The sequence below is a fragment of the Mustela erminea genome, chromosome 19, assembly GCF_009829155.1.
Source record: "Mustela erminea isolate mMusErm1 chromosome 19, mMusErm1.Pri, whole genome shotgun sequence".
In the NCBI taxonomy this organism is placed as follows: Eukaryota; Metazoa; Chordata; class Mammalia; order Carnivora; family Mustelidae; genus Mustela; species Mustela erminea.
In genome coordinates this window covers 4,886,160-4,911,804 of record NC_045632.1, presented here as the reverse complement: position 1 = coordinate 4,911,804, position 25,645 = coordinate 4,886,160, and the positions used below count along the sequence as shown (strand labels likewise).

The window sequence follows — 25,645 nt, the reverse complement described above, 5'->3', positions numbered from 1 at the left end:
GCTTTGGGAGTTCGTAATTCTGGATACCTGGGGAAGAGAGCCCTGAACTCCAGAGCTCCCAGGTCTGAGGGAGGAGGGCGCTGGGGGTCTGGACTGCTCGGGCTTTCAGGGAGGAGGTTGCTGGGCTCCTGGACGCCAGCACGTGAAAGAGGGAGCTGGAGATCTAGACTCCTGAAGGAGGAGGAGGCGGGGAACCAGGACTTTCGGGTCTGAGTGAGGTGGCGGCCGGGAACAGGGACTTCTGGTCTGAGTGAGGAGGTAGCTGACTTCTGGTCCTGGTTGGATCGGCATCGTTGGGTCTCTTCACACCCTTCTTTCCATTTCCCCATCTCGGAGCCAAGGCAGGCAGCCACTCCAGGTATGTGCGGTAGACGTCTTGGACGGGCCCCGGCCTGTCCTGTGAGGATAGAACATTCCAGGAAGCAGCCTCAGGAACCCAGGGCTTCTTGAGTGTGGGCCCTCAGGGACCCGGGTGTCCAGACCAGCGCCACCCCCGCCCTGTCTGGGAGATGAATGGGCCGTGGAGGATGTAATCTTTTCCAGCCTCCTCTATCCTCCCCCCTCCGCCCCCACCCTCCCAACTCCCGCCTCTCTCCTCACCTCCCCCATCTGCTTCCCATCCCAGCCAGGAGCCATCACCTGGTCAGGGAAGGGGCTTCTGGGAAGGGGGCGCGGCCTTGACTCTTGGGTACCCTGCACTTTAAGAGGAACGCTGGGAAGGGGAGTGCTCAGGCCTCCTCCCCCACTTGCTCACACAACCTCCCTGTTCCCTTCTTCCCCTAGGTGGCTGCCCCTTCCCTCTCCTGAGATGTCAGGAAAGGGGGGACCACCTGTGTCCCCCACAGGGGCCCCCCAGAGCCTGGGGGCCCCCAGCACTGGAGCCTGGAGGTGGACGAGGTGCTGACAGGTCTGGTAACCACCTGCTGCTTCCTACTTCTCTCCACACCACTTTCCCAGAACCACAGATTTCCAGAATATTGCAGAGAAACCGTAGGGTCCACGCCCTCACCACTATCTCCCAGCCCCTGGTTCCTTCCTTCCTTCCACTTTTTTTTTTTTTTTTTTTTTTTTAAGATTTTATTTATTTATTTGTCAGAGAGAGAGGGAGAGAGAGCAAGCACAGGCAGACAGAATGGCAGGCAGAGGCAGAAGGAGAAGCAGGCTCCCCGCCGAGCAGGGAGCCCGATGTGGGACTCGATCCCAGGATGCCGGGACCATGACCTGAGCCGAAGGCAGCTGCTTAACCAACTGAGCCACCCAGGCGTCCCTCTTTTTTTTTTTAAGATTTTATTTACTTGTCAGAGAGAGCTCGCACAAGCAGGGAGAACGGCAGGCAGAGGAAGAAGCAGGCTCCCACTGAGCAAGGAGCCCGAGTTGATCCCAGGACCTTGGGATCATGACCTGAGCCAAAGGCAGATGCTTAACCAACTGAGCCACTCAGGTGTTCCCCCGGTTCATTTCTTGGATAGGGAAACTGAGGCCCCACACGGGAGAGGAAATGTCTTACCTTCTCAGTGGCAGTGTTGAGCTGAACTTGGGTCTTACTAGGATCCCAGAACATGGTTTTTCTTAGAATTTGAAACCTCAAACTTCCTCTAGGCTGCAGGACTTAGGGTCCCGCAAGGCTGTAGGTAAGGGTAGGATTCAGGGCAGAGTTGCTCTGACGGGGCTCCTACTTCTGGCGTTTGCTGGCTGTGTGATCTGGTATCAGTCAGTCACCTCTCTGAGCCTGTATTTCTCCATTTTCTGATTTGTTGGCTATTATTGGCAATAGTAGTAGAATAATTATGATTAATCCAGAAGTTGGGTGTTATGTAAGTCCTAGAATATAAGGTCCTCCCAAGGTTCTAGAACAAGGGCTTCCCATAGTTCTGGCATTCAGGTACGCCTGGAGTTCCCAACCTCTACCCCCCTCCCCCACTAAGTTTTTATCCTCATCTCTAACCGCAGCTTCCCTCTCTATCCTCAGGTGCTCAGCGAGATGCTCCCCAGCCCCTCCTGCTCCCTCCCCATCCTCCTCCTTTTCCTCCTCCCCAGTGTCCCAATGGAGTCCCATCCTCCACCCTTACCACTGCCCCCATTTCTAGCCCCTGAATGGGACCTCCTGTCCCCCCGAGTAGTTCTGTCCAGGGGCACCCCCGCTGGACCCCCTCTGCTATTCCTGCTGGAGGCCGGGGCCTTTGGGGAGCCAGCAGGCAGCCCCGCCAACCGCAGTCGGCGAGGGGTGAGCGAGACAGCACCAGCAAGTCGCCGGGGAGAGCTGGCTGTGTGTGATGCGGTCAGCGGCTGGGTGACGGACCGCCGGACAGCCGTGGACCTGCGTGGGCGTGAGGTGGAGGTGCTGGGCGAGGTTCCTGCGGCTGGAGGCAGCCCTCTCCGCCAGTACTTCTTTGAGACCCGCTGCAAGGCTGACAGCACTGCTGAGGAAAGTGGCCCTGGTGCGGGTGGGGGAGGCTGCCGGGGTGTGGACCGGAGGCACTGGGTGTCTGAGTGTAAGGCCAAGCAGTCCTATGTGCGGGCATTGACCGCTGATGCCCAGGGCCGTGTAGGCTGGCGATGGATTCGAATTGACACTGCCTGCGTCTGCACGCTCCTCAGCCGGACTGGTCGGGCCTGAGGCCCCTGCTCAGGAATTGGGCAGGCAGAGGAAGAAGATAGCTGGATGCTGAGGGACCGCAGGGGCGGCCTGACTGCTCTGGGCCTCAGTTTGGGAACTTGTGAAATGGTCACAAAATCACAGCTTTCCGAGTTGGAGAGCTCAAGCCATGCAAGACAGTGAAACCAAATGGGGTTTTGAAGGATGAATAGGAGTTCTTCTGGATGAACTTGAGGGTGATGATGATGATGATGATATCCAATACTTTCTGAGTGTCTACTGTTTATCAGTGCTAATACACAATTTGTCAGATCAACTCTGGTGGATTTAACCATCGGAGGAACTTCAGCTTCTAAATTGCTAACTGCTTGATCTCGGAGGACATCTTGCTCACCCTGGAGAGAGTGACAAGGAAGTGATACCTCAAGAAGTGGTGGGGGAGTATAAAAGCAGACATATAAGCAACCAGCTGGGAGCTGGGGTTTGAATGAGAAATCTTACTTGGTCACATGGGGAGAGTGTTGGCTTAGAATGTTCTGTCTTAAGGTAGTAAGCTAGCCATCACAGTAGGAGCACAAGCAAGGTTGAATGATAAGAGGTCAGGATGCTGGAGAGTTTAACCCTGTTGGGGAGTTTCTGTCCCAACTTTTACCCCATCTTGGGAAAGAAATAGACCTTAGAATCATCCAGCTTGAGTATGGTATAAAATTCGGACCAATTGACCTGACTCCTGGCTAGGATCAGGGGTCATGTGGAGGCTGCGAGTGGTTCAATAAAATCCAAAAGAAGAAGTAGCCCCAGGGGCCTGAACGAGGGGTTCAGTGGGACCTGGGGTCAGGTTGCAGAAGATAGCCTCAGTTTTCCCCATCTGAAGAATGGGTTAGTGGGATGAGCTACTGGGAGCTGAGAAGCCAGAGCCCTTGACCAAAAGGTCTTTAAAGTGAGGAAGTGACAAGGGAAGTCAGGAGTAGACCCCGTACCTTCAGGATACCCCCTTCATGTATCACCAGTCCGTACCTTAAGCCTGTTGCCAACACACACACACACACACACACACACACACACACACACACACACAATATCTTTTAGAACCAGCTTTAGGCTAAGGACTGAGACCATAGACACACCCCCCCCATTCCTCTGCCAACACAGACTGGGCCCCTGGGAAGGGTAAGGGTGAGCGGTTCCGGCTGCCTCTATTTCTACATCTCTGTATTTTTAGGTCTGTGGTTCCCACTCTCCGTTTTGTCACCTCCCTCTCTGTCTCTTGTGTCTGGGTCAGTAGCTCTCTGTCTCTGTTTCTCATTCACTGTTTCCCATCCATTCTTGCCTGTGTTTCTTTCTCATCAAAGTTCTTTCCACATACCCTCCCCTCTCTTCTTGCTAAGTATTTCCCTGTGTCTGTGTCTGTGGGTCTCTCCCTCGTCACCCACCCCCATAACCAGGTGGAAGTTTTCAACAAAATCAAAGGCAGGCAGGGCAGATGAAGGCCAAGCCCTGGGCTGATGCCTCCAGCACACACAGGGAGGGAGGGAGAGACCTGGGGAAGTCTGGAAATCGTTACCCCTGAGGTAGGCAGGCCTGGCAGAGGGAGGAGGGGAGTGAGAGAGTTGGGACCCCGTAGGAAAGGGGACTGCTTCTCATGGATTCCCTGATGGCAGTGGGTGGTCTCCGTCCTCCTCCCCCTCCGGGTCTCCCGTCTCCCCCAGGCCGGGTTCTCTGTGTCTCTAAAATTCCCTACAATTTGAGCTATTCCCCCTTCCTCCTTCCTCCCCCTTTCAACCCTTCACTCTCTCTCTGGGACTCCCCTCCCCCATTTCTCTGAGTTTCTGTGCCCTTCCCTCAAAGTCCCAGTCGCTCTGACCCTGGGTCTCTTTCTCACTCTGTCCAACCATTTACACACCTGTAGGCCTTCCATTGGCTGAGCTCAGGGTGGGCGGGTTCTGTTACCTGGGGCAACAGGAACAACAAGCCTGCCCCGGCGTGGCTCCCCCGCAGGGGTGGGACCATGGCTGGTCGGACCCTAGCTCTGCGCTACGGTCCCCCATGGTCCCCAGTCTCTGGGACCGAGGTGCCTGGATCCTGGCCCAACTGGCATCTCACCAGCAGTGGTGTCGCCCACCACGTTATCCCGCCTGTTTCCTTTCCCCCGCCCACTGTGCAGGTGAGAGGACCCTAGGTTCCTGGCCAGGAGACTGGGGGCCCAGGTTCCTGTGTCTGAAGGAGAGGCCTGGGGGTCCAGACCCCTGCCGAGAGAAAAGGGGGTTGGGGGCGCGGGCTCCTCTCTGACTGAAGCAGGAGTGTCCCCGAGTCCTGGATCTGAAAAAAGACGGTCCAGGGAACCTGGATGCCTGGGACTGGGGGGAAGGAAAGGGTTGGGGACCGCGAGAGGTCAGGGCTCGCGGGCCGGACTTGAACTCTTTTAGCTGACGTCCTTCTTCCCAGTACACGGTCGTGGAGTCCCTGCCACCGGCCGCCAAGCAGGATTTGCACATCTGGGATTTTGATGAGGTCATCAGCAGATGGGAGACAACCTCTGGCTCGGCTTACGTGCCTAAGCAGCACGGCGGGCCCTACGCACAGCCCAGGGCCCCAGAGCCTTCGGACCCCACGAGAACTGTGGGGATCAAGGATTTAGACGAAAAGGTAACGTTCTGGGATGCAGAGGTCTCAGGGGACAGGGCTGGGGATGGCATCGGAGTACCGCGCACCCTCACGTTGGATCTCCGCGTCGCCTTCCCGCAGCTCAGACACCGTGGCTGGCGCCTCCCGCTGATCACGAAGCACCAGTGCAGTGAGATGCGGGCGCAGTACACGGCCTGGCCCGACCCGGATCAGCAGCGCCCCACCTTCTACGTCGGGCCCCAGCCCCTGGAGCTTGCGGAGCACCTTCGCGGAGGCCCTTCCCAGGTAAAGAACACCCGTTGCCACCGCGGGAAAGAGCTTGTAGCGCCTGGGGCGGGGTCGGAGGGGTTCTACGGCTGGGGACCAGGCTAGCAGACCCTGGGGTGGAGAATTTTGAGTCTGGGGTCGTGGACAAAAGGTCTGGAACGGAATCAGGTTACAGAGTATGGGGTGTAGCTTGGACCTTTTGAGGTAGGGTCAGGAGGAGGGGCCTTGAGACCGAAATCCCAGCTCTGAGGCTGAGGCCACCGAAAGTAAATCCCGAGTGGGCGGGGGCTTGTGTAGGAGGGAGTTTGGAGGCGCAGGGTCCCGGCGCAGAGGCGGACGGTACGTGGGGGCGGGTTTTGAACTTTCCGAGCCAAGGTCGGGAGGCGGGGCTAGGCTTTCCCGGAGCCGACCTGCTCCGAGGAAAGGTGGCCCGAGGTGCGGCTGAATTCCAGGGGCGGGAGGTGGAAGCCAGGAGTCTGGGGGCGGAGCTGGGAAGGTTTTTATGTGGTTGGGGCCTGGGCTTTGTGTTCGGTGACCCGCAAGTGTTTGGATTTTGGAGTAACCCTAATAAGGGTTTTGATATGGGGAGCGAAGCTAAAGTGCGCTAGCTTGCGATTGGTCAGGAAGGATTTGGATTCTCGGGGCGGGTGTGAGGGTCTGTTGGGTCGAAGCGGAATCCTGAGTCTAGCGACCCAGGGCCTTGAATGCGGTAAGAAACCTTTCTTGCTCATCCCTCCTCCCTGGATCCTCCTCAGGCTTTAATCCCTTGGACAAAGAACCCCGAGCTGGCCGGCCGGCCTTTCACAGTGTCTGACCAGGGCATCTTGGACCGCCGTCAGCTCTATCTGACCACCTCGGCCAAGGACTTCCGGACCTACCCGAAGTGAGCCTGGGTCCTCGCTCGGCGCCGCCCCCCAGCGTGGGCCGGCGGGACGCCGAACCCGGGTGTCGGCTCCCCCTTGTCCGACCCAGGTGCCTCAGCCTTCAGCTCCCGCACGCTCAAGAAACCGAAGTTCAGACCCCAGCCCCTATCTTTTTTAGCGCCCTGGTTTCCTTAGTGTCAACTCTCAGGAATACGAAACCTGCCACTTGCCCAAGAAGGGGTTCGGGACCAGGGGCGGGATCCTGAGGGTCCAGGGCGGGGCCTGTTTTGGTTCCCAGATACTCCTTCCCTTGGATTCGAAAACTCCAGATCCCAGGCCCTTAAGGACCTCCAGGACCCAGGAATCCAGGCTGGGGTTCCCCAGCCCCTATCCTTCCTGAGGGGTCCCCGAATCCTACAAATGTGTCCTTGCCTCGAAGCACAGGAGTTCAGGTCTACAGGTTCCGCAGAACGCGAGGTCTGAACCTCAGCCTTGTCCCTAGGAACCAACTGTGCCTTCCCTCTCCTGCATCTCTCACCAACAGGAAGGAGTTATCTAGATATCCCCGCAAGGACTCGCTGACCTCCTGGAGCTTTGACAAGACGCCTCAGGCCTGGGAACATGACCCACAGAGGCCACCCTGTCCGCGCCCCTCTCGGCCGCCAGGGATCCGCGTGCCCCACGTCCACCCGGTGACGACTGCAGTGCCACACCGCGGGGCGTTGTCTCTGGCTCAGGAGTCCTACAGACCCCCGCTGCACCCCCTCCTCGGGCTCGACCGTTTCTGCTCGCTGGAGCTGCCCTGGGGCGGCCCCCACTGGAAGCCAATGTCGGGGATCTACAGCCTGCCGCAAGCCTACCGCACTGAGAACTCCACCTATGGCAGCATGAAGCCTGCGGGGGTCTGAGCCTGCAGCGCCAGCCCCGCCCTGGACACGCCCCCCCTCCCCGGGCGCGGAGCTAAAGGACCGCGACTGGTAGCATATTGGGCGGGGCTAAGATCGGGAACCCCGCCCATTACGTGGGAGTGAGACCAGGACACGCCCACTGAGCTGTGGGCGGGGCGACTCCCCACACTTGACCACACTGCCGACCGGGGCTGGGGGGACTGGGCAGGGAGGTGGGAGCTGAGCGAGAAAAATGAACTTTGGGGCTGTAGGCTCGCGGGCGGGACACGCCCTCTGCGACAGAGGGGGCGGAGCTTCTTAGTCAACGACAGAGTTAAATAGCCTAAACCATGCCCATTGCTGGTGTCGGCTCTGGGAGCCTGGGTTTGGGGGGAAACGGGGCTCCCGCTGAATCCCTTGCGGAAGGAAGGCTCATCTGCCTGCGGGTGGCCACAGAATCCAATACTGAAGCCACGCCCCTCTTAGGGTTTAGACGGTGGTACAGGAATGGCTTTCAGTCTATGGCAGGTGGAGGGGGGCTGACGTCTCAGCCAGTTGAGGGCCCTTGCAAGGGGCTGACCTTCAGCCTTCCTTGGTGCCCACCATAATGGGCACAGGCCAGGCTACACCGCCAGCGGCAAGGCCAAGGGCTCCCTCTGGCCTATTACCTAGGACCCGTACAGGACTTTGCCAGCCCCGGAGGACTGAGGCCGTGAAGTCAGCTTCCCTGTGGGCGTGTCCCGCTTCTTCTTGGTGTGGGAGCCACTCAGGGAGCAGGGGGAAGGGGCACTCCAAGGAACCACTCCTGCACACCTCCCTGACCTTTTCTGCTTCTCGCCCCCGGAAAGATTAGTGTCCAGGTTACCCCATCATGCCGCCACCCCCAGTGGCCTTGCCGCCTCCACAGCCTCCAAGTATAAGACCAGGTAAACCTCACAGGGAAGGCACTGAGAATGGAGACGCTCCAGGTAAGACTGCAGGGCCCCTGGGCACCTTGCAGGTCCAACTGGCCATAGCTGGCACAAAGAGGGAGAGTTCTGTGACCTGATGAAGGAGGCTTCCTTCTAGAAGGGTGTGGATGGCCAACAGGCTTCCCACCAGGAGGGAAGCAGGTGCACCACGGCCTGAAGGGGGGGAATATGAAAAGTTGGGGAGTATCTGGTGTTCCCAAGTATGGAACAGGGGATCACAGTGGGAGGGTTGGGTCCCGAATAGAAGATGCCAGGTAGGGGATGGGAAGGTAAGGGCTCAGGGTAGAGGGGTCCAGCAGGCCCTGAGACACTGGCCTTGTCCCAGGGGCTGCTGCTGTGGCTGCTGCTGAATGTGGGTGGGGTGTGGGCATCCAGGGGGCCACTACGGCCTCTCTGCCGGCCCATCAATGCCACCCTGGCTGCTGAGAACGAGGCCTGCCCGGTCTGCATCACCTTCACCACCAGCATCTGTGCCGGCTACTGCCCCAGCATGGTGAGCAGCAAGGGGTGGGGGGAGTGCCCAGGGCCAGCCCTGCTGGATTGGGGATGGAAAGGTGGCCTGCCCCCTGGGCAGGGGCTGGGGAATTGGGAGGGCAAGCTGGGCACGTGGGAGTGACAGCACAGGGGGTCTGCTGGACACCGGAGTCTGAGACCTGTGGGGGGCAGCAGGGGAGCTCAGGGGAGAGTCTGACCACAGGTGGACCATGCCCCCACCCCCTACCCCGGCCTACAGGTTCGAGTGCTGCCAGCCATCCTGCCACCTATGCCCCAGCCAGTGTGCACCTACCACGAGCTGCGCTTTGCCTCCATCCAGCTCCCCGGATGCCCGCCTGGGGTGGACCCCACGGTCTCCTTCCCCGTGGCCCTCAGCTGTCGCTGCGGGCCCTGCCGCCTCAGCAGCTCCGACTGTGGGGGTCCCAGAGCCCAGCCCTTGGCCTGTGACCGCCCCTCGCTCCCAGGCCTCCTGTTCCTCTAAGAATCCCCCCCTACCCCAACTCCTGAAGCCAGCAGATGCTTCTTTCCTCCCCTCCTAATAAAGGCTTCTCAAACTGCACTCAGGTTGTCTTTTGTCAGACTCAGGGTGCATGTACGTGTGTAAACACACACACACACACACTCAGAATGCGTTCAGTTTCAGGGCAGCTGGGTGGCTGTTGGTTGAGCGTCTGATTCTTGATTTCAGCTCAGGTCATGATCTCAAGGTCATGGGAAGGAGCCCCACAATGGACTCCACACTGGGTATCCTGGAGTCTGCTTAAGAGTCTCTCTCTCGGGGGCGCCTGGGTGGCTCAGTGGGTTAAGCGTCTGCCTTCAACTCAGGTCATGATCCCAGGGTCCCGGGATCGAGCCCTGCATTGGGCTCCCTGCTTGGTGGGAGGCCTGCTTCTCCCTCTCTCACTCCCCCTGCCCCTGCTTGTGTTCCCTCTCTCACTATGTCTCAGTCAAATAAATTAAAAAAATCTTAAAATCTTAAATCTCTCTTTCATTCATCTTCTGCCCCACTGCCACCCCCTGCCCCATGAGCTCTCTAAAAAAAAAAAAAAAAAAAAAAAAAAAAAAAAAAAAAAAAGAAGAGATGGGGGAATAGGTCCAGTTTCAGATCCATTTTATACAAAGTAACAGTGTCAGAACTCTAGTAGAAAACAGGGTGGGCTGGGGCGGAAAGGGCGAGGGTGACATCAGCTCAGGAGGTGTCCATGGTTTCGCCTTCTGTGGGGAGAAGGAAGGCCAGGTGGTCAGTGTGGGCTGGGAGCAGGGACTGAGGTCTCCAGATCAGATACCCGCCTGCCCTCTGGCGGGTGACCCTGGGGACAGGCATAGCAGGGGACACTCACTAAGCTCGTTGAAGAGAAAGGCGTCCTGGTATTCCTTCATGTACTGTGTGGAACGCGACTCGTCCAGAAAGAGCGAGTAGACTCGTTTGATGTCATCTACTTGCACTTCCGTGCCCTGCCGGGGGACGGCCACACCTCAGTGGGGCCCCTGGCAGGTCAGGGTGAAAACTCTGGGGTCTGGGTTCAAATCCTGCCCGGCTGTGGGCCCAAACCCTCCCTTCCTGGGTGGCTTCATCTGGAAGATGGACTTGATGGTGTTAACTTGGAGCTCCCAGACATCCGCGAGCACCTGCTCTGTCAGGCCGGGAGATACAGGTATGAACTCCACAGACCCATGTTTCCAGCCTTTGAAAAACCCTGGTTCAGAACTAAATCCAAAAAACGCACACCAGGCCCTTGGAGAGGCAAGCGGGGCCTCCCACGCCCTCGGGCCTGCCCCAGGGGGCTTACTGTTGGCCTGACCTTGCGCTTCCGGCACACGAGACTGGCCGCAGTGATGAGCTGGATGGCGTAGCGCAGCGAGGTCTCTAGCCCGATGCGCGTCAGCACCGTGTAGGCGTCCTCACTCATTTCTACGTCTTCCTCCTCACACCTGTGGGCAGGTGGTGGTGGGGGTGGTGAGCCAGGGCCCGGGTTCCAACTGCAGCGAATGCTCGCCCCCTGGCCAGCCCATCCCCCTCGGGCGCTGTGGGACATCCTGGGGGATGTGCAGAGTTGATCTCCTCAGAACCACAGAACGTGTAGCAAGAAGAGCCTCAGAGGCATGGCTGGGCCTGCAGCCTGGGATTCCCCCCTCGACCCCCCAATCAAGCCCCGCCCTTCCACTCCTTCCCTACCCTCAGATCGGAGGCCACTGCTTGGATGCCCAGCCCAGCCCTGCCCTACCTCCTGCAGGCCCAGGGACCTTCCCCCTCAAACCTCCCTGCCCCCACTTGCCAAGCATGATGGGTGCTGCCATGCTGTTCAAGCTTATAGCCTGGCCCCAACCAGGGACAGCAGGTGGCCTGGCCCATACCGGATGCGGAGGATCTGCTTCGTGTCCTTCTCACTGTAGGGAGAGGTGGAGACGATGAGCAGTCGGTCCAGTAGGTCGATGGGGATGCCGTGGGGGCTCTGGTAGCTGGTACCCCGGATCCTGGGGAGGAGTGGAAGGGAAGGTTGTCAGGGCTACGCTCCTAGGACCCGGCTCTCCATTTCCTCTCCTTGGAATACTGCCCCCCCCCCCCCACTTCCCCAACGCCACTACAGCCCACTCACTGGGCAAATACCACTTAACCTTCAGCTCCTGGCTGCTGTCGCCACTGACAGTGCAGCTGGCCCCCAGCTGCGTCCCCCCCTCCTCAGGGATGGGCTGATTTTAGCTAGGTATCTTTATCCGGGATTACTGAGTCAAGGTCCCACTCCTCTGCGTGAGGTAGAGCTCCACAGGGAAGAGATGGCCAGTCCTACTCCCTGCTGCACCAGGCCCAGCATAGGGCCCAGGAGACACTGTGGGTTCCCATTACTCACGGGAGCTACATTCTGTAAAATGGGGCGAATGCTCAGTGGCAAGTGTCACACCGCTGCTTCTTGGGGACGCACGTGGTTAGGTTCTTGTGAACCTCTGGTCACAATATTGCTGTCAACCGACTGACATATAACCTGGTTCTGTGTGCTTCTGTTTAAAGACATCTTTTGTAACATATGTCATCGCCCCACTGCCCTTGAACTCACGGCTAACACTTTCCATCAGGCCCGAATGGAGCTCACCCAACACACACACACACTCTCTCTACGAGAGGCATCCACTCCAGCCTTGTGGTTGGGGACACTGGGAAGGGACAGGCCCCTTTAGACATGAAATCCCCAATAAAAAGCATAAAATGCAGCAAATGCGGCGCTGAGCCAATCAGGAAAAGGACATGCTTTTGGGGCACGTGAGCCGAAACCAGAAGGCGGGCAGGGTGGCACCCTGTTGGAGCTTGGTTTGGAGCATTCCTAGAGGGCGACTCAAATGTGTGGCCTCTCTACGCACATCTGCCCCAGGGCACTGGAGTGTCACAGGTACTGGTGTGGGGGGTGGGGAACAAATCAATGTTAGTGAGAGGATGCGGACTCCCAAATACACAATGTGCAGATAATGAGGGACTTGGGTTGGCATCCTGCTCTTGGCCAGTCTCCTCCCATCCCTGTTCAGAGATTGGCTCTGGCCCTGACCCCTTCTCCCTGTGACCTCAGGATCCGTCACAGGGCCTTGCTGTCCTCACCTGTAATGTGGGGCTGAGACAATATCCACCTCCCGAGCTTTTTTTTTTTTTTTTTTTAAAGATCTTATCTATCTAATAGACAGACAGAGAGAGGCAGGCAGAGAGAGAGGGGGAAGCAGGCTCCCTGCCGAGCAGAAAGCCCGACACGGGGCTCGATCCCAGGACCCCGAAATCATGACCTGAGCTGAAGGCAGAGGCTTAACCCACTGAGCCACCCAGGCACTCCCTTCCTCCCCAGCTTTAGGGTCCAAGCAGTTCACCAGGGACACAAGCCAGGGACAATCTGCCCATTTGTCCCCAGCAGCGATGACGGGGCCCCAGCTTCCTGGGGGCCGTTTACCCCCGGCTTCCACCTCCCTGTCCGCCAATACAGATGAGGCAGAGAAGGCGGCCAGCTGGGACGACAGAGTGAGCGGTGCAGGCAACACCCTAGGGCAGAGGTTCTCAAGCTTTTCCAGAACCTGGGGTATTCATGGCTCAGGAAGGTTTCCCAGGCCAAAAGTAATATCCAGCTCTGTTCTGTAAGGTGGTTAGGGCAAAGTGAGCTAAGCATAGTGATTTACGCAGTTTCCAACACACACCTCTATGCACCCCTCAGAGACTTAAACCATCCCACAGCCCTCTGTGTGTGTGTTCTGTAGCACCCTGGGATGCCTCGGCACACTGTTTGAGAACTGCAGCCTCAAGGGCTACAGGAACAAAGACAGAAAGAACGTGGTCCCTCAGCTTCCTTGTGAAGCAGAGCAGAGTACCTGCCTCCCTTGTCTGAGGGAAGCACATCTTTCCATCTGGGACCTGGTACTTGTGGGGCCTCGTTCCAAGCTCAACAAACGTACTCTGCTTACCCTGGGCCTATACCCACTGCCTGGAGCACCCCCTTCTCCCAGAGGCCTTTGAGGGGGCCAGCAGCTGGCTCACCGGGTGATGCCGCGGTTGGTGGCCATGATGAGGACTGGTGCCATGTCACTCTCCAGGGCCCGATTAAGAAAGGAGAAGCTTTCAATGTCCAGCATGTGGACCTCGTCGATAAACAGCACCTGGGAGCCATTGGGGGGTATGTCAAATCCACCACCCAAGCCTTTCTCCTCCCATTTCCCACCACCGCAAGCCGTCTGCCCTGGCCGGGCCCCGATACTCACCCCGGGGATGATCTCTGCCTTGCCCTCCTCACGCCACTCAGCTACCTTGGCATTGATCTGTTCTCGGACTTCTGACTTGATCTCCCCTGTGTCACCTAGGGAGGCAGGGGTAGTGCGGGGAGGGTCAGAGAGGAGACAGGGACCCAGAGCCGGAGGGTGGATGAAGACAGAGAAGGATGGGACACCAGGGACAGAGGGAAGACAGACCAAAACTGGAGTGGCAAAGGGACAGAAGGGGTGGGAGTTCTAAACGTCCCAGAGAGGAGGAGGACCGGAGACAGAGAACCTGCGAAGAAGAGAGGGCAGGACACGCAAGCTCCCATTGGACCACCCAAGAGAGGTACAGATGGCAACAGGGTGGGACGGACAAACCAGGGGGATACGCTGGAGGGTGGGGAAGGGGGGTTGCACAGAGCAGGGCCAGTCTAAGGCGCCCCACCTGAGAAGAGAGCCAGGAAGCCCTGGGTGCGGGAGTTGATGACGTCAATTTCATGCAGGGACACGGTGTGGACCACCTCCTTGCGTTTCTGGAGCTCCCCGTCTGGACACTGCACGAACTTGGTCTATAGGGTCCGGGGAAGGGGAGGGAGAGACATCGGCAGAGAAGAGCATGAAAGGAGGCTCAGAGGGGCCTGTGCAGGGGGAGTTCGGACTCCGGACTCCTCGGAATGGAGCTGAGAATCTGGAAAACCCAGGTCCAAGAGTAGTCACCACTAGGGGATTCAAGAGCACTGAAGGATGGGGAGTTCCCAGAGGACCTTGGAAACCACCAGCAAGAGCCAAGATAAAAGGTCTTGGCTGCCCTAGAGGTTACAGGGAAAAACCAAGAGTGCCACGGCCATAGGGCTGGGGTGACTGGAGGACCCAGACCCTCTGGGCCATGGAGGTGTTGGTGAAGACACAAACATCCTGGTGTCTGGAGCAAGGGGACCACCAGAGCCCTGGCCCACCTGGGAGCCCATAGCGTCATAGTCACGAGCGCGTGTGAAGGAGCGGCCCAGCTTGGAGATCTTGCCCGTGGCCTTGTCAATGGTGATCACATCCCTGTGGGGGAGTGGGGGAAGGAGGGCGGGAGTGAGGACAAAAAAGGGCCCAAGATCCCCCACCCTGGCCACCCAGTGTGGCCCCCTGCCACTCACCCGGCCTGGACCTTGTCTTTGGTCAGGGACTCAATCATCTTGGTGCCCAGGTCGTAGATGGTCTCCATCTCTGTGGTCTTGAGGGTCAGCTTGCCTACCTTAGAGCCCTGAGAGGGGTGACATGCCAGGCAAGCAGTTCAGAGTGGGCCCGCTATCTCCCCAACACGGCTTTGAAATGGGCATGACACAGGGATGCCTTAGGGGCTCATGGACATATTCACTGTCACGACCATGGTGACGGCCTCATGGGTACACACGTATGTCAACCTTCAACATATACAGCTTATTGTCTGTCAACTTCTTAACTAACCGATTACTAAAACCACAGCAAGCAAACAACTTGCCTAAAAGGTTAAGTTTTGTTTGTTTGTTTGTTTTAATTTATTATTTATTTAACAGAGATCGCAAGTAGGCAGAGAGGCAGGCAGAGAGAAGAAGGGAAGCAGGCTCGCCTCGGAGCAGAAAGCCCGATGTGGGGCTCAATCCCAGGACCCTGGGATCATGAACCAGAGCTGAAGGCAGAGCTTTAACCCACTAAGCCACCCAGGTGCCCCAATGGTTAAGTTTTTAAGAACAGCAACACGGACTAGCAGTCCATGACATGGCAGGGGCGGGGATCACAATCCCACATTCTTCATTTTCTATCCAGGTAACTTTTTTACCGTTCACAAACCCAGATGACCCAGAGCTAAGCTAAACACAGCTAAGAAAACAAAAATGCCACTCTCCCTCCCATAAGGTAAGCACAATCAGTGCATAGCTGTCGGTCTTGTTTCTAGGGAGCGGTCCTTTCTATAAGGACAGGTGGCGGAAAGAAAGAGCCAAGATTTGGAAGGGAGAGAAAGATGGTTTTGGCTTTACATTTTTTTAAGATTTTATTTATTTATTTGACAGACAAAGATCACAAGTAGGCAGAGAGGCAGGCAGAGAGAGAGGGGGAAGCAGGCTCCCTGCTGAGCAGAGAGCCCGATGTGGGACTCAATGTGGGGCTCGATCCCAGGACCCTGAGATCACGACCCGAGCTAAAGGCAGAGGCTTAACACACTGAGCCACCCAGGAGCCCCAAAATATTTATTTAAGCATCTCTATACCCACCATGAAGCTCGAACTCATGACCTTAGAAAGCAAGTCACACACTCTACTGCCTGAGTCAGCCAGGCGCCTCCAGTTTTACATTTTTAAAGGGAGGGTGCATCCATGAATGTCTTCTGTGACAAAAATCTAACTTAAAGAACTATCTTGTGGGGCACCTGGGTGGCTCAGTCAGTTACGTGTCTGACTTTTGATCTCAGCTCAGGTCTTGATTTCAGGGTTGTGAGTTCAAGTCCCACACTGGGCTCCAGGTTGGGCGTAAATCCTTACTAATCAAAAGATAAATAAAAATAAAATAAAAACATTTGGGGGTGGACACCTGACTGACTCAGTCGGAGGAGCATGAGACTCCTGATCTGAGGGCTGTTGAGTTCCAGCCCCACGTTGGGGGTAGAGTTTACTTTAAAATTAAAAAAATAAATAAAAACAAGGGGCGCATGGGTGGCTCAGCTGGTTAATTGTTTGCCTTTGGCTCAGGTGATGATCCCAGATCCTGGGATTGAGCCTTGCATCAGCCTCCCTGTTCGGCAGGAAGCCTGCTTCTCTTTCTCCCACTCCCCCTGCTTGTGCTTTTCCTCTCACTGTGTCTCCCTCTGTCAAATAAACAATAAATAAAATCTTTAAAAAAAATAAAAAATTAAAAAAATTAAAAACTAATCAGAAGAACTATCTTGGGGATGGCTTTCTCTATGTTTAAATATTCTCCTACCACATTTTTAAAATTCAAAAGGTAGGGGCACCTGGATGGCTCAGTGGGTTGAGCCTCTGCCTTCAGCTCAGGTCATGATCTCAGGGTCCTGGGATGGAGCCCCACCGTGGGCTCTCTGCTCAGCGGAGAGCCTGCTTCCCCCTCTCTCTGCCTGCCTCTCTGCCTTGTGATCTCTGTCGAATAAATAAATAAAATCTTTAAAATTCAAAAGGTAATTGCCAATGGATGAGACTAACTAAGGAGTTAGAGACAAGGGTTAAAAATGCAAGTTGAGGGGCACCTGAGGGGCTCAGTTAGTTGGGTATCTACCTCCCCCTCAGGTCATGATCCTAGGGTCCTGGGATCAAGCCTGGTGTCGGGCTCCCTTCTCTACGGAGTGTCTGCTTCTCCCTCTCCCTCTGTCCCTCCCCTTGCTCATTCTCTCTCTCAAATAAAGGAATAAGGGACGCCTGGGTGGCTCAGTTGGTTAAGCAGCTGCCTTCGGCTCAGGTCATGATCCCAGCGTCCTGGGATCGAGTCCCACATCGGGCTCCTTGCTCAGCGGGGAGCCTGCTTCTCCCTCTGCCTCTGCCTGCCGTTCTGTCTGCCTGTGCTCGCTCTCTCCCTCTCTCTCTCTCTGATAAATAAATAAAATCTTAAAAAAAAATAAAAATAAAAATAAAGGAATAAAATCTTTTTTAAAAAAGAAATTGCAGGGTGCCTGGGTGTCTCAGTCATTAGGTATCTGCCTTCAGCTCAGGTCATGATTCCAGGGTCCTGGGATCTAGTCCTACATTGGGCTCCCTGCTCAGCAGGGAGCCTGCTTCTCCCTCTCCCACTACCCTTGCTTATGTTCCCTCTCTTGCTTTGACTCTCTCTGTCAAATAAATAAATAAAATCTTTAAAAAAAAAAGAAAAAAAAAAAAGAAAGAAATTGCAAGTCAATGGAATTGTGCTTCTGAAACCTATTTCCACTGAGAACGACGAGCAAATGAAAGAAGAGTACAGTGTCCACGGGACAAGACACAGGAACGGAAGGTGACTCGGTGTGAGGTCAAGAGGCCTGCAGCATGTCTAAACTTTCCATCTTTTTTTGTTTTTTTAAAGATTTTGTTTATTTATCTGATAGACAGAGATCACAAGTAGGCAGAGCAGCAGGCAGAGAGAGAGGAGGAAACAGGCTCCCCGCTGAGCAGAGAGCCTGATGCAGGGCTCGATCCCAGGACCCTGGGATCTTGACCTGAGCCGAAGGCAGAGGCTTTAACCCACTGAGCCACCCAGACGCCCCTAAACTTTCCATCATTTGCCGTGTTACCAGCAACTACAACTGAACATGTACGAGAGAATTACAGATAGAGGAAGAGAAGCCAGCCATGGCAAGTCACCTGCCACAGGACCCTGTGTGTAAGAATGGCCCCAAACCGGCAAATCCACAGAGACCAGAAGTGGATCCATGGCTGCCAGGGGTCGGGAGCCAGCAAGGTTCTAGGTTTTTTTTCTTTAAAGATGTTATTTATTTATTTGATAGAGAGATCACAAGTAGACAGAGAGGCAGGTAGAGAGAGAGGGGGAAGCAGGCTCCCCCAAGACCCCGAGATCATGACCCAAGGCAAAGGCAGAGGCTTAAACCACTGAGCCACCCAGGCGCCCTGAAGTTCTAGTTTTTTTTATCTTGCTGGTGGTCCTAAGGGGATTTATAATAACTTACTAACCACATGATTACTTTATGTGCTTCCTTACGGGTTTCATTTTACAACAAGAACGTTATCATTCTCAACTTTAAAAAAAAAAAAAGGGAGGGAATCACAACAACCTGGATAGGAAATGCTTTTAAGTGCTAAGCTGCATAAAATCTCAAAGAACAGGTTCTTAAGCCTGACCATTAAGAAACAGTCATGAGACGGGACGCCTGGGTGGCTCAGTTGGTTGGACGACTGCCTTCGGCTCAGGTCATGATCCCAGAGTCCCGGGATCGAGTCCCGCATCGGGCTCCCAGCTCCATGGGGAGTCTGCTTCTCCCTCTGACCTTCTCCTCGCTCATGCTCTCTCTCACTGTCTCTCTCTCAAATAAATAAATAAAATCTTTAAAAAAAAAAAAAAAAAGAAAAAGAAACAGTCATGAGAGGGGCGCCTGGGTGGCTCAGTGGGTTAAAGCCTCTGCCTTCAGCTCAGTTCATGATCCCAGGGTCCTGGGATTGAGCCCCGCATCGGGCTCTCTGCTCAGCAGGGAGCCTGCTTCTTCCTTCTCTCTCTCTGCCTGCCTCTCAGCCTACTTGTAATCTCTGCCTGTCAAAGAAAGAAAGAAAGAAAGAAAGAATCAGTCATGAGAGAGTGCAGCAGCTCCTTCTGCCCACAGGTCCTGTCCCCATCCTTTGAGAAAACCACCATTTTGCACAAAAAAAAAAAAAAAAAAAAAAGATTAACTATGAGAAGGCCCCCCAGCTGGTTCAGTCAAAAGAGCATGCAACTCTTGGTCTCGGAGTTGTGAGTTTGAGCCCCATGTTGGGGGTAGAGATTACTTAAATAAATAAAACTTAAAAAAAAAAAAACTAACTATGAGAAACTTCCAGACTTTCTCTGTCATGACACTATTTGGTATTAACTGCTCACGGTGCTGCTCACCAGGGGATAAACTGACCCCCAACCGTAGGCACCCAGAGAGGGCTCCAACCTGCAGATCAAACATTCCACGGATTCCGTCGCCCCACCCCCCAGCCCTGGAGGTGGCCTAGGCTGATAGCAGACTCACCGTCCCTGTCGCTGGCCGATCAATCTGGATCTCCACCACCTCCCCTTCGATGATCTCTGTCTCTTCCCTAGGCAGAGAACAGGTATGAGCAGAGAGCCCAATGCCTGGGCCCTTGGGAATGGCTAACTCTCACGAGCCCTTGGGCACAGAACAAGTCGAACAGGACAGGGTCATCCCGAGGCTCTGCGAGCTGGCTCCATCCCCAGCCCTGGGTCCTGTGCTTACTTGATGCGAACACCAATAGACCGCCGGAAGGCCTGCGTCAGCGCCTCTGTCTTGCTCATTTCCAGGGAGAAGATCTCACTGCCCGCAATGGCTGTGAACGGGGTGTCAGGGCCCAGGGCCTGTGCCATGCCTAAGGAAGAGGTGGTGTGGGTAGGGGGGGTGCAGCCTAGCAGCAGGCACCACCTACCCTGTGTCAATCCAGCTCTCTCCCTGCTCAGGAAGGAGCATAGCTGAGACGGGCTCAGCGCCGGGGGCAGACAGGGAGACATGGAGAAAGCCAGGGACGGCAGGCTGCACACGGAGGCATGGTTTGAACCCGATGCTGACCAGAGGGCCAACTTCATGACCTGATCTTCTTGCCAAGCCCATCTCTCAACCTCTAGGAGCTGTTTAGCCTCCGGGCTCACGGGCAATGCACAGGAGTAGAGGCCAAAAGAGGGCTGAAACAGTTAAGGGTAATGGCTCTGGAGCCAGACTGCCTAGGTTGAATTCTGGCCCGACCGCTTAGTACCACGTGATCCTGAGAAGTCTTGTCTGCTTTGAGCCTGTTTGCCTCTCTGTAGAACAGGGACCACTAGTAGGGGAGGCACCCTGCAGAGAAGCAACCTGGGGGCGACAGGTGGGTACTGGTGTCCAACCATGAACCCGTCACATGACCGGGGACAAGCCGGGGAACAGGTCTTCTCTCTGGCCTGGGGTTGGCTGGTGGCCAGTGGGGCTGATCTTGCAGTCACTCCAAGCACCACGCTGAGTCCCAAAGACAGGAAGTCACTGAACCCTTCTCACCAGTGGGAGGTGGGGACTCTTCCTGGTCCCCTTTTCAGAGATATGCCACACTCTGTGCCTGGCTATCCTGTTCTTTACTGTCCAGACACTCTGCAAGTCTTGGCTCAGGGCCTGACTTCTCTGGGAAGGCTCTCCTGGTAACTGCCACCGCGTCCTTCCCTGCTCCCTCATTAGGGTCAGGATTTGCCTCTGTCCATTACAGCATCCATCAGCCTGGAAGGAACTGTGTCCCCAAGACCAGAAACTCCCTAAAGTCAAGGCTTTGCCCTTCCTCATCTAAGTGTCCCCAGTGTCTGGCCCAGGACCCCCACTTTACTAAGGAAGCAATGGTCCACATTAAAACAAGAGATGTGCTCATGTCTCATCATGTCGCAGTAAATGTGATGATATGATTAAGTTCTGGTCAATGAGATGTTAAGTAAAACCGTGTGGGAGTCGCAAGACAGCTGCTTAAAGGGAGCTACCTTTAAAGGGAGGGAGGTACATAATCACTGCAAGATCTCTTTCTTCTTCCTCCTATGTGGAAGTATGGATGGGAAGGCTGGAGCTTAGGCAACCCTCTTGGAACAGGAGGTGACCCTGACATGGAAGCAAGTACAGAGGATGTTGAGGTGGGAAGGCAGATTCTTCTACGTGAGAGAATGAGCCAGAGTGTTTACGTTCCTGCCATTTTGGGTGGCCTGTTAAATGTGGCTGAAGCCAAGCCGGATTTATACAGTAAGGATTATCTGGCAGAGACCCGAAGAGCTCCTGCCCCGAGAGCATTCTTACCCATGGCAATGGCTGTCTTCCCGGTGCCCGGCTGGCCAGCGATGAGCACTGCCCGCCCGGCGATCTTCCCTTCCCGGATCATCTCCAGCACAACGCCAGCCGCCCGCCGGGCTGCCAGCTGCCCCACCATGCCCTGGGAAGCCTATGGGGTGGAAGGCAAGAGCACACCAGGTGACTTCCCACTAGGCTGCCACCCCATTTCCACCACCTCCAGGCCAGGGAGACAAAAGGGCATGCTGTTGGCTAGGACTTCGGGAAAAAAGCTGAAAAAACCTTTTCCACCCCAATTTTTAAAAATTAATAAAACTCTACACGTGGCTACATTTTATAGATAGGTGGCCAGAGGTCTGGGAGACCCTAACAGGGAGACCCCCTGTGCCTGGGACCTCCAGGGATCAGCCTCCCCACCTCACCGCCCTCAGCTCTACCTGCCGTGGCTCCAAGGCATCGTCCAGCCCCAGCCCCCGGATGTGCGAGTGTGCACCTGCATGAGGGGAAAGAACCAAAAGACACAGTCACCAGTCAGCTCGGGATAATGTGTGGCCTGAGAAAAGGGGCTTTGTCTCTGAGCCCTAGTTCCCTCCTTGGTCAGATAGGGGGGTCTGAGTCTCTACCTCACGGGGAGGAGGGCTGGTCAGGGTAAAGGCTTAATAAACTAGAGCTGCCCTTAAGCTACAGCACAGTGGGCCAGAATCACCAAGACCTGGCTTACCGCACCATCAGATCAGACTCTAACTGGAACGGCTGACGATCACAATTACTTTACATTTATAGCCCAAGTGGCCCTACAGATTCTTATCTCATTCCACATAACCCTGAGAAACAGTCGCAGCTATTACCACCCCAGAGTGCTTCTGGGGTTCAACAACCTTCTCAGGCCCTCACCACCATGAAGTTAAGGAAGGAGCCCAGAGAGGTTAGGCCCCTTGGCCAAGACCACACAGCCCAGTGAGAGACACCGATGTGGGATTTCAATGTTTCACACTAGACCAAGGCTGCACAAACTAGAGCCTGTGGGCCAGGCTTCTTGTTTTTGTAAATAAAGTTTTATTGGCACAGCACCACGGCCGTTCCCTTACACAGGGCCTGTGGCTGCTTTTGCACTGCAGCAGGAGAACTGAAATATTTGCCAAAGAGAAGAGAGTTATATCTGGCTCTTTAAGAAAAGATTTGCTGACCCCAGCCCCAGATTGTAAGCACCCTGCGGAGAAGGTACTGGGTCTTCTGCTCCAACAGCACCTGGCCCTCTAAGAGCTGAAACAATGTTGGCCCCTGCACGTTAAGGGCTCTATCCGTTGAAGAGGGGTACTACCTCTGCTCCATTCTGAGGAGAAGGACACTGAGGCCGAGAGCAATCAGCCTCTTGCAACGGAAGTGGTTCCCAGCACGGTCCCCCTGTGCCATCTGAGTCCACTCTGGCACTCAGCCCACTTCCCTCTCAGGGTCACTGGGCAGGCTGGCTCTGCCTCAGGGGGCATGCAGGGGTGGCTATGCTCACTCACCGATACGCTCAATCCTCGTCACATCTCGGATCTCTGGGACCTTGGTTGTGGCCGTCTGGGAGCAGAGGAAGACACGTCTGAAGAGTCAGATGATCCCAGTTTTCACTACCTCCTCTGTCCCTCCCGCCCGCTTCCAGGAGGCAGTACTTTTCATTCCTCTTCCCTACGTAGGGCAGGCCAACAGCCCCAACATCTGTCACTCCTCCCACCCTTCTCGTCTGTCACCAACAAATGCTGGTTGGTTGACCCCAGTACACCAAGTCCCAGAACAATAAGGACCGTGTCTGTCTCATTCACAGCTCTGTCCCCAGGACCTGGCACAGTACGTGGTGTCCTGGAATGTTATGGTGAAGGAAGAAGTTTTCTCCACTCCCACAACCAGAAGGACAGACACCAAATGGAGTAGCAAGCTGGGTCGATCGCCCAGCCCCTTTGTACCTTGCTGCCCAAATCTGTCACCAGGCCTTTGCACGCACAAGTCCCAGGGTCCAGCCTGCTCTCCCCAGCTCCCCCACTGAATTAGATGAAGTGAACGAAAGGAGGCCCTCCCCGACCGCTGCCCCAGCCTAACTTGTTCCAGGGTCTCCGGATGTCTGGGCAGAATGTGAGGTCTCCCTTGGGAGCCCAGTCTCCCTGTGTAATCTCACATTTAAGAGGGAGACTGTCCAATCAATGTTCTCGGCTCCAGCGGATGGGAGTCCCATGAAGGGCACAGCCCACATCTTGCTTGTTCACTTGGGGTTCAACCCTTGGGGTTTGGATGAATGATGTACTAAAGTCTGAGCTGACTTGACAAGCAGGTATTGGGTCCTCTGGTGTCTCCAGCTCTCTGAAAAGAGCCCCCAGTCACCATTCCTTCTCTATAGGGGAGAGAGATGAGTAAATGCCCCCCGGGACAATTCAAGAGCCCCTGGAAGGGCACCTGGGTGACTCAGATAGTTAAGCACCTGCCTTCGGCTCAGGTCATGATCTCCAGGTCCTGGGATCAAGCCCTGTCTCAGGATTCCAGCTCAGCCGGGAGTCTGCTTCTCCTTTTCCCTCGCCCCCTGACTGTGCCCTTTTTGGCTCTCTCGCAAGTGAATAAATAAAATCTTTTAAAAAAATTCAAGTGAGGGGCGCCTGGGTGGCTCAGTCGTTAGGCCTCTGCCTTTGGCTCGGGTCATGATCTTGGGGTCCTGGGGTCGAGCCCGCATCGGGCTCCTTGCTTTGCAGGAAGCCTGCTTCTCCCTCTCCCACTCCCCCTGCTTGTGTTCCATCTCTCCCTCTCTCTGTCAAATAAAAAAAAAAAAAAAAATTCAAGTGATAACCTACTGAGCATCAGCCCCAAGTATGAGGTGCCGAAATATGAAAATGGCCCAAACAATCCCATGACAAGATCCCCAGCCTCTGCACCCCCAGCTGTGTCCCCTTCCCCACGGATACCCTCCAGGTCCTCAACACTCTTGTGGCTCAAGGTTAAGCAACTCCTCACTCTTTTTTTTTTTTTTTTTTAAGATTTTATTTATTTATTTGACAGAGAGGGAGGGAGAGATCACAAGTAGGCAGAGAAGCAGTCAGAGAGAGGAGGAAGCAGGCTCCCTGCTGAGCAGAGAGCCCGATGTGGGGCTCGATCCCAGGACTCTGGGATCATGACCTGAGCAGAAGGCAGAGGCCTAACCCACTGAGCCACCCAGGCGCCCCGCAACTCCTCACTCTTAAGCACACAGGACAAGTCCCCATCTGAGCCTCCTCCTGTACTCAGGTGCCATTCATACCATCAACAACCCAAGGCTCCTGAATGGCTTGAAGCCCAAGATACTACAACCCTCATCAAACTTTAGGGCAAAGTTTGCAGAACTATCTGCGGATTGCACCCAGAGGACTAGAAGTTGGGAGTTCCCATAACATGATAGGGTCCGATCGGACCACTGAGACCTTGAATAACACTTGAATCCAGGATTCCAGGATACCACCCCCTTACTCCTCCTCAGACCAGGAGTCCTGGCCCCCAGACTCCTCCTACCTCAGACACAGGAGCCCAGGCCCCAGCAGCCTTCTCCCTCAGACTCAGAAGTCCTGCCCACAGCTCCTCCACCTCCCTCAGACCCAGGAGTCCTGACCCCAGCTCCTCCTCCTCCCTCAGACCCAGGGATGCAGGCCCCCAGCCTCCTCCTCCCTCAGATGCAGGAGCTCAGGTCCCCAGCCCCCTCCTCCCTCAGACCCGGGAGTCCAGACCCCCAGTCACCTTCTTCCTCAGACAAGAGAGTGCTGGCTCCCAGATCCTCTCCTTCCCCAGACCTGGGAGTCCTGGCCCCAGCCTCCTCCTCCCTCAGACACAGGAGCCCAGGCCCAGCAGCCTTCTCCCTCAGACTCAGAAGTCCTGCCCACAGCTCCTCCACCTCCCTCAGACCCAGGGATGCAGGCCCCAGACTCCACCTCCCTCAGATGCAGGAGCCCAGGCCCCCAGCCCCCTCCTCCCTCAGACCCAGGAGTCCAGACCTCCAGCCACCTCCTTCCTCAGACAAGGGTGTGCTGGCTCCCATGCCCTCTCCTCTTCCAGACCCGGGAGTCCTGGCCCCCAGCCGCCTCCTCCCTCAGACCCGGGAGTCCTGGCCCCCAGACCTTCTCCTCCCTCATAACTGGGAATCCTGGACCTTAGGCCTTCTCCCTCAGACCCAGGGGCCCGGGTCCCCAGCACCGTTCCCGCTCAGACTCAGGAGTGAGGGTTCGCTCCTCAGCAATCCCCACGCCGGCACTTACCACGGTTGCCATGATGCTCACCAACCGCCAATATCCTAGCGGAAACGGAAACGCGCTAGAAACGAGGCGTTCTGGTCCTTCTAGATGGCTAGGTCCTCCAAAGATCTCGACGTTTCCTCATAAATATGCAAACTCTCCTTGTGGGGGTGTGGCGTCACTTTTTAGGCCCCGCTCCTCTGCAGACTGAGATGGTAAAGGGTTTCCCGGAACTCCTGGGTCGTTCCCAACGCCTCCGGGCCCCTCCCTTTACCCAGGCCTCTTTGCTGAGGCTGACTGCAAAATTCTTAAGACTTCTTTGGGCCACCACACGTCCCCCACGCTCCTTTTGCTCCCTCTTCCACCCTCTTTTCTCCCTGCTAACTCTGGGGCCTCAAGATTAGGATTGACAGAGTTGAGGGCCAGTCGGCAAGCGCGGCGGGCAGCCACGCCCCCCAAGGCTCTCATTGGCCGCTAAGGTGGCGGGGCAGAGCAAACCCTGCCTTGTTCACCAATGAGGAGACGCGGCAGCCCCCTCCCCTAGACGCG

General features: G+C 55.8%; 4 protein-coding genes across 5 annotated transcripts; 3 read left to right on the top strand and 1 right to left on the bottom strand.

The window, feature by feature from the left end:
- The first annotated feature begins 819 nt into the window (after positions 1–819).
- Positions 820–2,639, top strand: NTF4 (neurotrophin 4). The gene is made up of 2 exons (XM_032325087.1): positions 820–907; positions 1,970–2,639. The coding sequence occupies exon 2, from the start codon at positions 1,982–1,984 to the stop codon at positions 2,615–2,617; it is 636 nt and encodes a 211-aa protein (XP_032180978.1). The 5' UTR covers positions 820–907; positions 1,970–1,981; the 3' UTR covers positions 2,618–2,639.
- A 1,872-nt stretch (positions 2,640–4,511) lies between these two features.
- Positions 4,512–7,428, top strand: LOC116579561. Its single transcript, XM_032325086.1, has 6 exons — positions 4,512–4,760; positions 5,042–5,242; positions 5,342–5,506; positions 6,244–6,371; positions 6,896–7,310; positions 7,346–7,428. The coding sequence occupies exons 1-5, from the start codon at positions 4,605–4,607 to the stop codon at positions 7,257–7,259; spliced, it is 1,014 nt and encodes a 337-aa protein (XP_032180977.1). The 5' UTR covers positions 4,512–4,604; the 3' UTR covers positions 7,260–7,310; positions 7,346–7,428.
- Positions 7,429–8,113: 685 nt separating this feature from the next.
- Positions 8,114–9,258, top strand: LOC116579564 (lutropin subunit beta-like). Its single transcript, XM_032325088.1, is given in 4 exon segments — positions 8,114–8,206; positions 8,535–8,702; positions 8,943–9,152; positions 9,154–9,258. Coding segments are annotated over 4 exon segments (483 nt in total). The 5' UTR covers positions 8,114–8,191; the 3' UTR covers positions 9,244–9,258.
- Positions 9,259–9,798: 540 nt separating this feature from the next.
- Positions 9,799–25,511, bottom strand: RUVBL2 (RuvB like AAA ATPase 2). Of its 2 annotated transcripts, none has more exons than XM_032325084.1 (15): positions 25,121–25,511; positions 22,382–22,458; positions 21,308–21,363; positions 20,880–21,021; positions 19,323–19,452; positions 19,098–19,164; positions 14,569–14,675; positions 14,380–14,473; positions 13,869–13,992; positions 13,430–13,524; positions 13,209–13,327; positions 11,060–11,179; positions 10,507–10,636; positions 10,045–10,159; positions 9,799–9,919 (listed from the first exon to the last, which is right to left on the bottom strand). In XM_032325084.1, the coding sequence occupies exons 4-15, from the start codon at positions 21,007–21,009 to the stop codon at positions 9,894–9,896; spliced, it is 1,257 nt and encodes a 418-aa protein (XP_032180975.1). In that variant the 5' UTR covers positions 21,010–21,021; positions 21,308–21,363; positions 22,382–22,458; positions 25,121–25,511; the 3' UTR covers positions 9,799–9,893. The 2 variants fall into 2 exon arrangements, with proteins under 2 accessions (XP_032180975.1, XP_032180974.1); XM_032325083.1 differs by having other exon boundaries at positions 22,382–22,436.
- Between the last annotated feature and the right edge of the window lie 134 nt (positions 25,512–25,645).